General features: G+C 49.3%; 2 protein-coding genes across 4 annotated transcripts in view; one reads left to right on the top strand and one right to left on the bottom strand.

Annotated features, from left to right (window-relative positions):
* Positions 1-7,062, top strand: part of LOC111945031 (uncharacterized) — a 29,844-nt gene extending 22,782 nt beyond the window's left edge. For all 3 annotated transcript variants that reach the window (XR_015281920.1, XR_015281918.1, XR_015281919.1), the window contains exon 4: positions 1,222-7,062. The gene's annotated coding sequence lies outside the window, so the exon portion shown is untranslated. The remainder of the gene's footprint in view (positions 1-1,221) is intronic.
* Positions 7,063-11,568: 4,506 nt separating this feature from the next.
* LOC147646274 (uncharacterized) lies at positions 11,569-14,475 on the bottom strand. The gene is made up of 2 exons (XM_086873693.1): positions 14,381-14,475; positions 11,569-12,831 (listed from the first exon to the last, which is right to left on the bottom strand). The coding sequence occupies exon 2, from the start codon at positions 12,819-12,821 to the stop codon at positions 12,165-12,167; it is 657 nt and encodes a 218-aa protein (XP_086729819.1). The 5' UTR covers positions 12,822-12,831; positions 14,381-14,475; the 3' UTR covers positions 11,569-12,164.
* Between the last annotated feature and the right edge of the window lie 105 nt (positions 14,476-14,580).

The following is a 14,580-nucleotide window of genomic DNA, read 5'->3' as shown; positions in this document are numbered from 1 at the left end:
TCGATTGGCAATGTTGCAAGAGTGCAATTGCACTGTTGGCTTCACATTAAGACAACCTGAAGCCTGTTGGCAAGCAAAAAATTACCAAAGTTCTCAACGTTACAACCTTCAGAAGAATTAGATTTGTTAAGTTCCACCAATACCTCAGGTGGACAGATAATGTTTGAACCCCGACAAAAAGTCATTCTAACAAAGTAACGTAGCTCTGAGCTGCAGTCAACCCTATAGCTGATGTCGTTACTACCATTGAAAGTAAAGCCTTTGTTCGTGGTGCAATCTCACAGGACAGTTACCAAAGCGATTACCTAGTTCCATGTTCCTAATCTGTGGGGATAGGGCATGGAATGGGATTCCTGCTAGTCCACATAGAAGACCCTGTTATCTTGGGAAACTTAACTTTGTTCCACCCAAGCTTACATCAATTGTTGAATATAGCTAGCAAAATGAAGAACATCGAACAGTCAAAGCGAAGCCTGAATGAATTAAAGTTTAGCCACCCTAAAAAGGCTCGCGTGTTGGACTAAGGAAGGATTGAACTTAACATCCACAATGTTAAGTGAGCTTTCAGCTGATGTGAGTAGTGTATGTCATGCAGTATTATGAAATCGAGCTGCAATGGACCTTTTGCTCTTGGCACAGGGACGTAGTTGTGGGGAGTTTGAAGGCATGTGCTGCTTGGCTCTTACTGATCATTCAGCTTCCATCCATGGGCAACTGCAGCAGCTACAGGATGGGTTACATGCCCTGAAAGAAGATAGTGACCCCACTGGAAGCTGGTTCGCCAGCTGGGGCATCACCGGATGGTTGAGGTCTCTTGTGCTAGAAGGGGGACGGACTTTACTTATAATGTTAATTTGGGTGACAGTCTAAGTGGTATGATATCTTATCCAAAGCCTGGTTTGTGCAAAAAGAGAAAGGGGGAATTGTTGCTATATTTTATATATTAGTAAAGGCCTGTATGCACAAACCAGCCTTTGAAATAAGTCGTGATATTAAGGGCTGAAATCCTTGAAACTTGCCTGCAGAAGAGAGAGTAAAGCAAAACAATATCCTTGTGTACAAGGATAAGAATGTAAACCTGTGTGTGTTAGCCAATAGTAGCTTGCTCTGCCCGCAGACCCTGTAGAACCCTATAAAAGGTGTGTTAATAATAGAAATAAACGGCATTCACAATTACTTCTGTGAAGACTGGTGAACAGCTCGGGGGTCTTTCAACACTAGTGCTGTGAAAAAACAAAATGAAACAATGTTAAATGTAATAACCACCCAAAACCAAGCTTTTGCTGCGGCTTTAAAACCTCTTGTAAAAGGAGGATGCTCCTGACTGACAAATGTTTGCTTTCGGTGTGGAAAAACTGGGCATTTAGGAAAGCAATGTAGCGTAGGCAATGTATGGTGTAATTATTGCCAATCTAATACTCATGCTACCATGGCATGTCGGTGTTCGGGAAACGGGCGAAAGAGCGCGAAAGGCAGTCGCACACGGATAACAGTAACTGCCCCCGAGACCCGGAGTTATGCCCTGCAACCGCAGGAAGCCTGGGAATCGACTTGGAAACAGCAGTAGGAGTTACCCTTGCAGACAATCAGCCACAAAAGATACCTACAACTTTCAAAGGTCCAATTCATTCCTCTAAACACAATGTAGGAGCATTATTGCTAGGACGTTCATCGGCAGGCTTAAAAGGTATCTTAGTGATACCAGGACTCATTGATGCAGACTACACGGGAGTTATTCAAATTGTTGCATATACACTGCATCCGCCTTTGTTTATACCTCAAGGCAGTAAAATTGCACAAATAATTCCCTTTCAAAATCTTGTATCTGCAATGATGAAAGGATCCAAACCTATGTGACCCATGAGAGGAGATGCTAGCTTTGGTTCAACAGGACCAGTTACAGAACTAACACTATGAATGCATGATCGTCCTGTTCAAAAACCAACCATCATAAATGGAAAAGAACAGATAAATATACAAGCACTGTTAGATACAGGTGCAGATATTACCATCATTTCTAGTAAAATTTGGCCACGCTGTTGGCCATTGCAAACAACCACAACTGCTGTGGATGGAGTTGGAGGAGTGTCTGCAGCTGCTTCAGTCACACCTAATCCTCTAACATTTGTGCTTGAAGGGAAAAAGGCCCCTGCAGTTGCAACAGTAATACCTTTGCCAGAAGGAACATTTGCCCTCATTGGTCGAGAATGTTTAACTCAATGGGGAGTGGTACTAACTACCCCAGATGGGGTTTTCTCACAGCGGTCCCTGCAGTGCAGCCAGCCCCATGACAACTGACCTGGAAAAGTAATGATCCTGTGTGGGTGGAGCAGGGGCCGCTAAGTGAGGAACGGCTGCAAAAATCACATGAATTGGTTAAAGAACAGCTTAATGCAAAACATATTAAACCATCAGTAAGTCCACGGAGTACACCTATTTTTGTTATACCCAAGAAATCAGGAAAATGGAGACTTTTGCATGACTTACGAAAAGTTAATGAACAAATGCAGCCCATGGGAGCTTTACAACCAGGATTACCTTCACCTGCAATGTTACCACAAAAGTGGCCACTGTTAATTGTTGATTTAAAAGACTGTTTTTTCACTATTCCACTACATCCTGATGATACAAAATGGTTTGCATTCACATTACCTGCAATTAATAAAGAGAAACCTAGTGAGAGATATGAATGGATTGTACTGCCTCAAGGAATGCACAGTAGTCCCACCATGTGTCAGTTGTTTGTGTCCACAACTTTGCAGCCAATACATGAACAATGGCCACAAGCTATCATCTGTCATGATATGGATGATATTTTCATTGCACAGGAACACCCTTTTACAGATGAACAATTAAAGGTACTCACATAAGTATTGTCTAATGCTGGATTACAAATTGCTCCTGAGAAAACCTAAAAAACTGCCCCATGGAAATACTTAGGGTGGCAAATTAGTGACAGCATAATACGTCTACTGAAAGTAACACTGAATTACAAAATACAAAATCTTACAGATGTGCAAACTTTAATAGGTGATTTACAATGGGTCCGCACTGTTGTTGGAATTACTAATGAAGATCTTGCCCCCTTGTGACCTTTATTAAAAGGAACTAACCCTGCTGCTCCAATGGTTCTCACAGAAAAACAGCAACAATGTATTTAATATCTTGCTTCTTTACTTGTTACCAGATGGCCGTGTGTAATAAATTTACCTCTTTGGTTGCTCGTTATTTCACAGCCTTCTTCAGTGTGTGCCATCATTGCTCAATGGCAGAAGAAAAACAGGGGAGACTATCTGGTTTACATAATTGAGTGGGTCTTTGTATCAATGCAACCTAAGCGTAGCTTACAGACCCGGAGGGAACAAGTGGGAGAGACAATTAAAAAAGGTTGTGATCGTACAATTGCTGTTTCAGGGAATGAACCAGTGAGTATTCATATCCCAATGACTGCTGCTGATCTTGAATGGACAATGCGTCACTCTTATCCTCTTCAGCTTGCATTATTGGCATACAATGGGCAAGTAACTAATGAAATTCCAAAAAGTAAAATTATTCAAATATTGAAAGATCATAATTGGATTCAATTGCCTAAACATTCATTTAAAGAGGGACATACAGTTTTTACAGATGCTGGTAAAACAACCAGACGAGCAGCTATTGTCTGGCAGCAACAGGGATCTTGGACTTACCATATTTTGCACGCTGAGCAGGGAGACTCATTACAGACTCTTGAACTAGCAGCTGTGTGCTGGGCTATGTGTCGGTGGATAAATTGTCCCCTTCATGTGGTTACAGATTCATTTTATGCTGCAGGTATTTTGAAAAGGATTGAGGATGCTTTTATTAAGGAAACACAAAATAAACGGTTAATGCAGTTGTTTCAACAAATACAACAAGCTACACGATTAAGATCAGCACCATATTGTGTAATACTTATTAGAAGTCATAAATTTCAAGAAGGCCTTGGTCTTGGCAGTCATATTGCAGATCAATTAGTTGGGTGCAGAGAGTTCCTCTCAATCAGTTTGAGGCTGCTTGTATGGCTCACAAACAGTTTCATCAAAATGCAGAGGGCCTACGAAGACAGTTCTCATTATCAATTTCAGAAGCACAAGGAATTGTGCAAGCATGTCCACAATGCAGTCATCATGGTCCTGGGTTAGGGATAGGCTTTTTAACCGTAGAGGGTTAAAAGCCCTAGAGATATGGCAGATGGATGTTACCCATGTTTCTGAATTTGGCAGATTAAAATATGTACATGTTACTGTAGATACCTATTCAAAATTTGTATGGGCTGCAGCCCAGACAGGAGAAAAGAGTTTGCACGTAAAGAAACATTTAACCCAATGTTTTGCTATTATGGGGGTCCCAGAACAAATTAAAACTGATAATGGCCCTGTATATGCCAGTGACAATATTAGAAAATTCATGCAGCAATGGGGAGTTGAGCATATTGAAGGGATTCCAAACTCTCCTACAGGACAAGCAATAGTGGAACAAACTAATAGAACCTTAAAGGAATATCTTAACAAATTCAAAGATATCTCTGACCCAAAAGAAAAATTAGATGAAGTTCTTTTTGTAATTAACCATTTGTGTGTTTTTGCAGATTGTCAAGATCCTCCAGCTGTCATACATAATGGATGTGTAAAATCAAGTGTTGTAACTAATGAAGTATTTGTTCATTACAGAGAGCCTAAAACAGGACATTGGATAGGACCAGCCAAAGTCCTATTTAATGGCCGAGGCTACGTGTGTGTTGATACCCCTTACAGGACCGTTATGGGTGCCGAGTAAATGGACACGAGCCACGATCAACCACATCAACAGTGGGATATCACAGTCAGACTAGAGAAAGTAGATGGTGGCAAGAAAGTAAACGGTGGCAACTTGCCCTTCAACCATTAGTGAGAGAAGTCAATTATCTATTGGGTGTACAAGTTGATTATAGAAGTACGTATATTGGAAGTGTTTATTTTTCTGTTTATCTACAATGGGTTAAAGAAAAATTAGAAGGTATAAAGTGTTGGTATTGTAAAACCACAGAAAAATTGTGAATAAGAATTGTGTGTGAAGGTTGTAAAAGAGATTTGTGGGGATATCAGAGATCAGAACCTCATAGAGGTTGTCTTAGGTGTTATAGAAAAATTTACCATTTAACTCCACTTGCTGCACTGACAAAATACTTAAATTGTTCTTTAACACAGGCAGAAGCCTTAGCATTATGGGAAAATGGGAGTGCATTAGAAAGAGCCAATCTAGTATTTAGAATTCAGAAAATAGCAACTTTTACAAAACTTGCTCAGAAAACTAATATAATTGCAGCACAGTGCAAAAAATGTACTATTTCACGTAGACAGTGGGAAAGAGTTCAAAATGGCAACTGGCATTTTCATTCTCATAATTTTACCTTTAATAACAGCCATGTTAACTAGAGAGAGACCATAGATCCATGGGAAAATGTATGGGTTTCATTTGCTCGTAGTTTAAATACTACGACCTTCTGTGCTAGTCTGTCGACACCTCAGTCTCCTTTCATTATTTGTCTGATTGGTGTTCCAGTCAATGAATCAAGGTGGACTTTGGTAGACAAGGCAATGAAAGAGACTCAGGACATTTTTAAGACAAGGTGTCTAGGGAATGGATATAAGAATTTTTCACAATGTACGGAGAATTATGATGTTTGGAATGATCATCTTCCAGAAGGCCCTGAGCCACAAGAAATTGATCTAGCAGATTCATTAGATGCTGCTTATTGTATTTATCTAAATGCTAGCAAAAAATTGTGTGCAAAAGGTACTGATCAAAGATGTGAACAATCCAATATCATCACATTGACAAGTCCAACTGGCAATTTTTTGCAGTGGTGTGCTAAAATGGTGAGGAATGTATCAAACCCTGTATTTGGGACTCAATCACCTTGTAGACTACCAGCAGGTTATTTTCTAATTTGTGGTAACAGAGCATGGGAAGGTATCCCATCACAACCTGTTGGAGGTCTTTGCACAATTGGACAACTCAGCGTGGCACTTCCACACCATCATCCTAATAGCACACATCGTGTCAGGTGGAATAGAGATCTTAGTCAAATTTTGAGTTCTGACTGTGATGATAATTTGGATTTATGGAACAGATGGCAAGTGTTTTTTGCTTCTACCATTTTGCCAGGTGCTGCTGCTGTTAGAGCTCATCGCAATTTAAAGAAACTTAGTTGTTGGGTTGTAAAACAAGCAAACGGTACTAGCAGAGTACTTTCTGAATTAGCAATTGATATCGTCACAAGTTCAGCATGCAGTGCTGCAAAATTGAGCAGGCATTGATTTTTTGTTGTTAGCACATGGTCATGGATGTGAAGACTTTGATGGTATGTCTTGTATGGACTTACAAGATCATTCAGAATCCATCCACAAGGAAATTCAAGAACTCATGCAACATACACAGAAGATCAAAGAAGATGTGGGATTCTTTGGGATTGATGGACTGACTGATTGGCTTGGACTGACAGGATGGGTTAAGAGTTTATGTAAAACAGGATTATTAATTATCTGTGTTATGATCATTGGATTGTTATGTGTTAGTTGTGCAATATCCTTTGCAATTTTGTTGGATATTGCAATATCCTTTGCAATATCCAACAAAATCAAGTGTTTGTTTGTTAAGGTAACCAAAGTCATGGTTGTGCAGACAGAAAACGGGGGAATTGTTGAAGAATGGCTCGCTTCTCGAGGCCATAGCTCTTTGGAAGGCCTGCACAACCCTGACTTTGAGCTAGCATAAATCCTTGGCAAAATACTGTATCAAAGAAATTAAGGAGACTAAGTGTTAATAAGACAATGAAGAATAAGAATTTAGGATTAGAAATCTGCTGAATGTATCTTAATAAGTTTTACTAAAAAGTATCTTCTAGAGCTTGGGTGTTATGAGCTGGTCCAATAGAAATGTAGAAATTAATGTGTGAAAAATAGCAATTATCCAACATAGTAAAATACAGATCGCATGTTAGCTTTTCAAAATACTATAAAATGTAGCTAAGATTGTAATAAATTTGGAACAAGCAACTAACTCACATTGGGTCGTCTCTTGATTCCCGAACCTGTCTCCTGCAATGTGCATACAATTGGGCAGTGGTTACAAATGGTTAAGGCATAAGCAAAACCAACCGGCGTACAGGGGGTGCTTCTCACCTCACCTCACCTACAAAACAAAGCACTTCAAGCTAACCTTATATACTGTATGCTTATAAATATTCATTCACGTTTCCCGTAAGTTTCCTCCTATTTCTGATTTTGCTGACTTTACGTCACTTTTCTTCAATGGCACATGCTTCACTTGTTGTTAGGGCGTCTTCAGTATTCTTTTGGGGGTCTTTTGGCAAAGGCTTCTCCTCTTCCTCATTGTCCTTTGGATAACCTTACATGTTTGCACGTGTGTACTACGTGTTGTGTTATGTTGGTCTACTAATTAGTCTCATAATCTTTAGGCCCAATGGCTAGATTCATCCTAATTTTGTCCATCTCAAGGCCATTTTCGTCATGAGACATCACTTATCTTCTAAACTACATCCTGTACCTTAATTTTGACATGTAACATCTGCAAAGGGGTACATCTGCTTTGTAACACTGATTCCTGACCATTTCTAATAATAACTTCAATAAGAGTCACAATTTAGTTAGCACAAATCAATTCCATTTATTACACTGGGAATGGGGAACCCCTGCACTTCAATTTCCAGGAAAACCCCCCTTCCTGGGCACAGAGACCCCCCATGAACATTCAGTTTGGAGCACTGGGACCCCCTGGTACCCCCTTCCCAAGCCCCAAAAACCCCTGCACCCCCTTATCTGGAACTTGGAAACCCCTTAAACCCCCATTCTCGGGAATGGAAACCTCCCAGAACCCCCATTTCTGGGCACTGGGACCCCCCTGAACCTCCATTTTCAGGCACCGGGACCCCTTGAGCCCCAGAACAGAGGAAAGGACCCCCCTGAACTCCCATTCCGCTGCAGCAGGACCCCCATGCACCCCTGTATCCAGGACTGGAACCCTCCCAAACCCCCCATCCTCACACCCTAGGACCCCCCGCAGCCGAGCCAGGGACCGGCCTGGCCCGGCAGGCCCCGCTGTACAAGGCTCAGCGAGCCCTCCCAGGGCTCTCCCACTGCAGAGGTCCATCAGGGAGAAGTGCCAACTGACCAGCCCTGCTGGGGAGATGTGTATCCAAAATGAGAATGGATCCCCCAAAACCACAGCTCTTCCTTTTAAACAGAAAAGGGGGAGATGTTGTGGTGTGATTTTGTTTAATTTAAAGTTGTTTCTATAAGTGGTTTACTCTGTTACCCCCCTGCTTTGTTGGTTTAACCCAAAGTTATCTCCTCCCCTGCCCATCATTGTATCCCAACCCCTTTTTCCAGTACCTTCCCTATCAATCTTGTCCACCCTGCCCCTTGTTCCCAAATGTTCCCTGTCAATCCTGCCTTATGCCAACCCCCTGCTTGGACGTCCCCTTTGGAAATCCCCTAATCCACAGCACCCCATTGGTCCATGTGTCCTATTCCCCTCCCCAGGATATCCCTCACTGGTTGAAGTTTTGTATCCACCCCTGGGCCCTCCCCATATATAAATTGCTGTACGCTTGTATTCTGTGTCTTTTGTCCCTGGACCCTTGGGAGACTAAACCTTTCCCTGAACCCCAATATAAAAGACCTTCCCCCCATTCTTGCCTCCACACTGTGTCTGACAGCTGTTAAGTGCTGTAGAGCATTGCTCTAAGCCACACCTCGGGTCATCCTGCTCCTGAGGTGTGTTCCACTCCTGGCGTGGAGCTGAGGAAGAGCTGACCGGCCTTGGCACCATTTCACACCCAGCTGATCCCAGTGTGTCCCCACTCTCTCCCAGTGCCCTCCAGCGTGTCCATCTTGCTGGTGGCCTTGAGCTGGAGCCAGCAGCTCCTGGTGCTGCTGGAAACTCCCCCGGCAATGCGGGCTCAGCTCCAGCTGCCAGGTGGAGCACGGCAGCCTGGAGCACCCCCTGAGCCGGCACTGGGGCACGGCCCGGCCCCCACAGCGCCGGGGGCAGCGGGGGAGGCAGTAGAGGGGCTGGGAGGGGGACTGGGGTGTGCTGGGAGTATGGATGTTAACTATGAGCAAAAGTAGGGAGCACAGTGCCTGTAGAATAGCAGGCTGCATAACTTCCTCAGTCCCGCCTGAGAAAGTGGCCTGGGAAATCATGGGGAGGAATTAAAACAATCCTCAGAGATAGAGAACAGCCCTGCAGGTGCTTGCAAGAGAAGGTCGAGGGGTGGTGTACCCCACTGACCAATGATGGTGATGTGTTAGTTCACTGACCAATAAGTTTTACCTTTCTATACTTTCATGTATTGGTCTATAAAAAAGATCTGAGGTAATAAACCTTAAGAGCTCTCCTGTTCAACTCACAAGAGAGTCTGTGTTGTTCTTCTCACCGTTCCCAATAGAGCGACACTGGGAGTAACTGGGAGGGAGTTTGAGATAGACTGATTTAAACTGGGAGAGGGGTTTGTGGGCCAAGAATGGCTGAGAAGGGCATCAAAGGTTATTGGGGAGGGTGGGATGGGGTTCTGGGGGTCCTGGTGGAAACTGGGAGGGAGTTTGGGGGTGCTGGGTGTAACTGGGAGGGATTTGAGTGAGCCTGGAGGGGCTGGAAGGAGACTGGGGATTGGAAAGCAGGGGTTGGGATGAGGTTCATTGTGCTGGGAAGAGACTGAGAGGGATCCTGATGAGTCCTGGTGGGGCTGGGAAAGAACTGGGAGAGGGTTTGGAGGTCCAGGGGCAGGGCATTGTCCAGGGGGGCATCTGGGAGGGGGCTGTGGGATCCTGATAGGGACAGGAGGGGCTTTGGTGGATCCTGGGGAGGCTGGGAAGGGACTGGGAGGAGGTTTCAGAGGTCCTGGGTGGGGTGGGTGAGAGTGGAAGGGTGCTTGGAAGGGCTTGGGGTGTCTGTGAGAGGTTTTAGGGGGGATCCCGACCCCTGCAGACTTCCCAGAGATGCTGCTGCCCGCAGGAAGATGCTGATATGGATCGAGGGCTCCATGTTGGGCTTCGTCTTCCTGGCACTGGGGCTCAGCTTCTGCCTACACAAGAAGGTGAGGGGGGGTCCTGGGGGTCATATTCTCCCTCTCCCGGAACGTGTGTGCTCCCCCAGGGCCCCCAGCCCAGTGTCACCCCCTTTTCTCTGCCCACAGAGCTCCTGAGCCGCTGGCAGCCGCAGCCCCTCCCCATGGCTTCAGGCCCAGCCAGCATCCCCCGCTCCATCCCTGGGCTGATTTTGGAGGGGTCGTGTGTGTCCCCAGCCCTGCTGTGACTCTGCCCTTGCCCGGCTGCTCCCAGTGTTCCCAGTAAAGCTTCCCAGTTCGCCCCTGTCCCGTTTATGGGGGGCAGTGGGGAGGGACTTGGGGAGACCCCATGGGGGTACCCTGTCAGGGACAGATGCTGCCCCAGGTTGGATCAGGACCCCCGTGTGTCCTCCTCCATCTGTCACCCTGTTCTGGGGACTCCTTTGGAGACACCTAACTCCAGCATGGCCACCCAGCAAACCCTAAAGAGCACTGGGACCCCTGAAGCCACCAGGGAAATTTGGGGAGGGGGTGCATGGGTGGTACCTGGACCATGCCAAGAGCCCAGTGCTGCCCCAGCCCGGCCTGCCCCGGCTCCATCCTGGCTCCTCCTATGGGATGTGAAAGAATTGGAAAAAAGGGGATCCAAGGGTGGGCACTGGGCTCGGGGGGACCAGAAGAAGAGATGGAGGAAGAGAAAAAGGGCCAGAGAGGAGAAGGAGGTGGGATGAAGGAGGAGCAAGACTCATCCAAACCCAATATGGGGCTCCCATGCCCCTCTTTTCCCCTGCTCCTCCACCCCTGCCCCACTGCCGACCAATCCACCACCCCACCTCTCCCCTCCCCCCTTTCACTCAATTCAAGCAGATCCTGGCAGCTTCCTCTTGGGAGCAATTCCTGAGTTTGGGGATTTTTGGGGTGCAGTTCTGCAGTGGAACAGCTCTGTCTGGCTTTCCCCTCCCTGCTGTGGCCTCTCAGCTGCCCCCCACACCCTGGGGGTGCTGGGATTTCCCTCCTGGGCACAAGGACGTTCATTCCCTTCCAGGAGCCCAATGCCCAGCTGGGGCTCCAGGCCAGGGGGTCCTTGAGCAGCTGCCCCAGAACCTCCGCCAGGGGCTCCCAGCGCAGCCGCAGCCGCTCAGCCTGGGCTCCCCAAAGCCCTCAGCAAGCCCCAAGTCCCTGCCAGGAACCCTCAACTCCCTCAAACCCAGCATCCCCCACAGCCCCTGCAAGTTCCCCCCATGGCAGTGCCCATGGCCATGTCCCCACATATCACTGGCCATGGCCCACCATGCCGTCACCCATGGCTGTGTCCCAACCATGTTTCCATCCTGGCACTGTCCCCCCACGTCTCCATCTGTGCCAGTGTCTCCCCATGTCCCCATGAATGGCCATGTCCCCATCCCTGTCCATGTGTCCTCATGTCACTCTCGATGTCCATGGCCCACCATGTCTATGTCCCTCAATGTCCCCACCTGTGTCTTACATCAATGTCTTTATTTTAATCTGAACTTAGATATTTTGAAAGGATAAAGAAAAATCAAAAGCAAATCAAAGCCAAAAGGAAAGGATTTTTGTGTCTCTACCAGCTGAGGACCCACATGCCTGGGTGGGAGGGAAGAGCATTTTTTGGAGGGCTTTCCACACCACTACCTCCAAAATCTTGGTCTTTGCCCCAGTTCATCAACATTTGGCTGAGGAAAACACCCTTGACTGAGGTAAGAAAAGATCTCCAAGTATTCCTTGATGGCAGTAGAAGACTGGACTGAAAGCAAAATACATTTTTTCCTTGAAAATCAACAAATCCGCTCTCCCAAAGGAATTCCCTATGTCTGTGTCCCAATGGATGTTCCTGCTCTGGTGTTCATCCAGGTGTCCACAGGGAGCCAGGAAGATGTGCAGCCTCCCAGGAAGCCAGGTGTCTTCCCAACATGGATCACCAGGACCACGGATCACCAGGGCTCTGCCCAACGGGGGTCACTGGGGATCATCCAACGCCCATCCTCCCATGGGGGATGGAGCTGGAGCAGCGCACGAAGCTCTTCCCGCACTCGGGGCACTCGCAGGGCTTCCCTTACTGGTGCCTCCGTTGGTGTTGGGTCAAGTTAGATCTCTGTGAGAAGCTCTTCCCACACTGGGGACACTCGTAGGGCCTCTCCCCACTGTGGATGCGCCGGTGGAGAGTGAGGTGGGTGTTGCGGTTGAAGCCCTTCCCGCAGTCGGGGCAGCGGAAGGGCCTCTCGTCTGTGTGAATCCGCTCATGTAGGAGGACATGGGAGCTGCGCTTAAACCTCTTCCCACACTCGGGACACTCGTAGGGCCTCTCCCCAGTGTGGATGAGCTGGTGTGTCCTCAGATTGGAGCTCCACCCAAACCTCTTCCCACATTCCAAGCAGGTGTAGGGCCGTTCCCCTGTGTGGCTCCTCTGGTGATGCATCAGGTTGCAGAGGTCACTGAAGCTCTTCCCACATTCCCCACACTCGTAGGGCTTTTTCCCAGTGTGGATGCTCTGGTGCCGGCGCAGGTAGGAGCTCTTTCTGAATCCCATCCCACATTCCAAGCACTTGTGGGGCTTCTGCCCACCATGAGGCTTCTCCCCCAGCTCTGAGCTCAGGCTGGATGCCCAGCCACCTTCCTGGCATAGGGGGGATCCTTCCTCCCCGCAGCTCCCTGGGCTGGGTCTGCAGACCCTCCTTGTGTGGGATCTCTGGGGCTTTTCCTTCTCCTCCATCCAGCCACGGCTTAGGAATGAAAAATCCGGGTTTGGGGGAAAAAACAAGAGGAGAGTGCCTTGGGATAGGGGGTTCCTCCTTGCACAAGTTCATCCCAGAAAGTCATTGGGCAGCTTGTGTCTGGAAGAACCTCCAGGACACCAAGATTCAGCACAAACATCCTCCAAACATCAAAACAGATCAAAAACTTCCAAAACACAAAAAATCTGATATCCCCTCAAAATAGAAAGATGCAGCCCCCACAAAAAAACAAAACTCCAACATTTAGCCCAATAAAGCTCAGAAAACACCAAGATTCAGCCCCGTGAAAATCGTGCATCTCCCTGCCCCGGCACTCGCTGCATGGGGGGTGAGGGGGGCAATGAGGCCGGGCCGGAGCAGGGGGTGCCTGAGAGAGGCCCCGAGCCCGGCAGAAGCCCCTGCACAGCCATGCAAGTGGCTCCTGGCCGCACTCGGGGATCCCCCTGGCCATCCCCGCTGGAGCAGCCTGGTCCTGAGGGACTCTGGCCCCTGCGAGGGACCCCAGGCTGCAGCAGGACAAGGATTCCTGGCCCTCAGGGGGAGGCAGTGACATGACCTGACTGTGACCCCCATCCCTGTGCCTCTGGGCGGGGAGGGGGCGGAGAGGGGCACAAAGTTAAGCCCGGGAAGGAGGGACAGCTGGGGGGAAGATGCATTTCCGTAAGAATTACTTCTCTTCTCGTTTTCTTGTTCTGACACGTCTGAATAATAAATTCAATTAATTCCCCAAGTCAGGTGTGCTGTGCCCGTGACCAAGGATTGAACTGTCCCCACCCTCATCCCGACCCCCGAGCCTTTCCTTGTGTGTTCGGCTCCCCGCCCGGGGCAGGAAGGAGAGTCACAGAGTTTTGGCCTCGCTCCGGCATGCCCTGCTCCATCCCGGACTCACCCCAAGCTCGCAGCGCCCTCAGCTCCCGGGCACCCCGAGCTCCCGGCGCTTCAGCGCAGCGGCGCTTCCTTGGCCTCCTGCCCGGGCCGGGCCCAGCGCGGGGGCCGCTCCTCAGCCCAGGGGTCCGAGAAATGGCCGAGATCAGTCCAAGGCACGCGAGGCCGTGCCGTGTGCAGAGCCCGCCGCTGGCTGCGATTGGCTGCTGCTGCCGTCACTCGTGGCTCTGGCGCGCGCTGATTGGGCAGAGCGGGGACAAGCCCGGGCCCGCTGGCGTCCCCAGGGCGGCCGTGGGGCAGGAGAGCCGCCATTGCCGGACCGTCTGTGCGGGCCCGGCAGCGGCGGCAGCAGCGGCCGGAGCCCGGTGAGGCGGCGGCGGAGCTCGGAGGCGGCCCCAGCGCAGCGTCCCGGGCACAGCGCAGCCACCTCCGGCCCACCGACACGAAGCGGGACGAGCCAGCGCTGCTCCGCCACCGCCTCCTGCCGAGGCCCCAGCGGCAAGGAGACCGCGGGCAGCCGCTCCCGCAGCGCCCTCAGCCCAGGGCCAACACGGGCCGGCCACGGCACAAGCCACCCGCCACAGCCCCCTGCCGCCCCCTCCCGGGCCCGCAGCGAGCCCCGAACCCCCGCAGAACCGAGCGCGGCTCCCACCTGCGATGGCCGGGGCCGCCTCCGAGCTCCGCCGCCGCCTCACCGGGCTCCGGCCGCTGCTGCCGCCGCTGCCGCGCCCGCACAGACGCTCCGGCAATGGCGGCTCTCCCTGCCCCACGGCCGCCCTGGGGGCGCCAGCGGGGCCGGGCTTGTCCCCGCTCTGCCCAATCAGCGCGCGCCAGAGCCACGAGTGACGGCAG

This window comes from Cyanistes caeruleus, unplaced genomic scaffold (assembly GCF_971803275.1).
Source record: "Cyanistes caeruleus unplaced genomic scaffold, bCyaCae1.hap1.1 HAP1_SCAFFOLD_103, whole genome shotgun sequence".
In the NCBI taxonomy this organism is placed as follows: domain Eukaryota; kingdom Metazoa; phylum Chordata; class Aves; order Passeriformes; family Paridae; genus Cyanistes; species Cyanistes caeruleus.
Note: the sequence above shows the minus strand (reverse complement) of the source record. Positions and strands in the feature narration are given on the sequence as shown.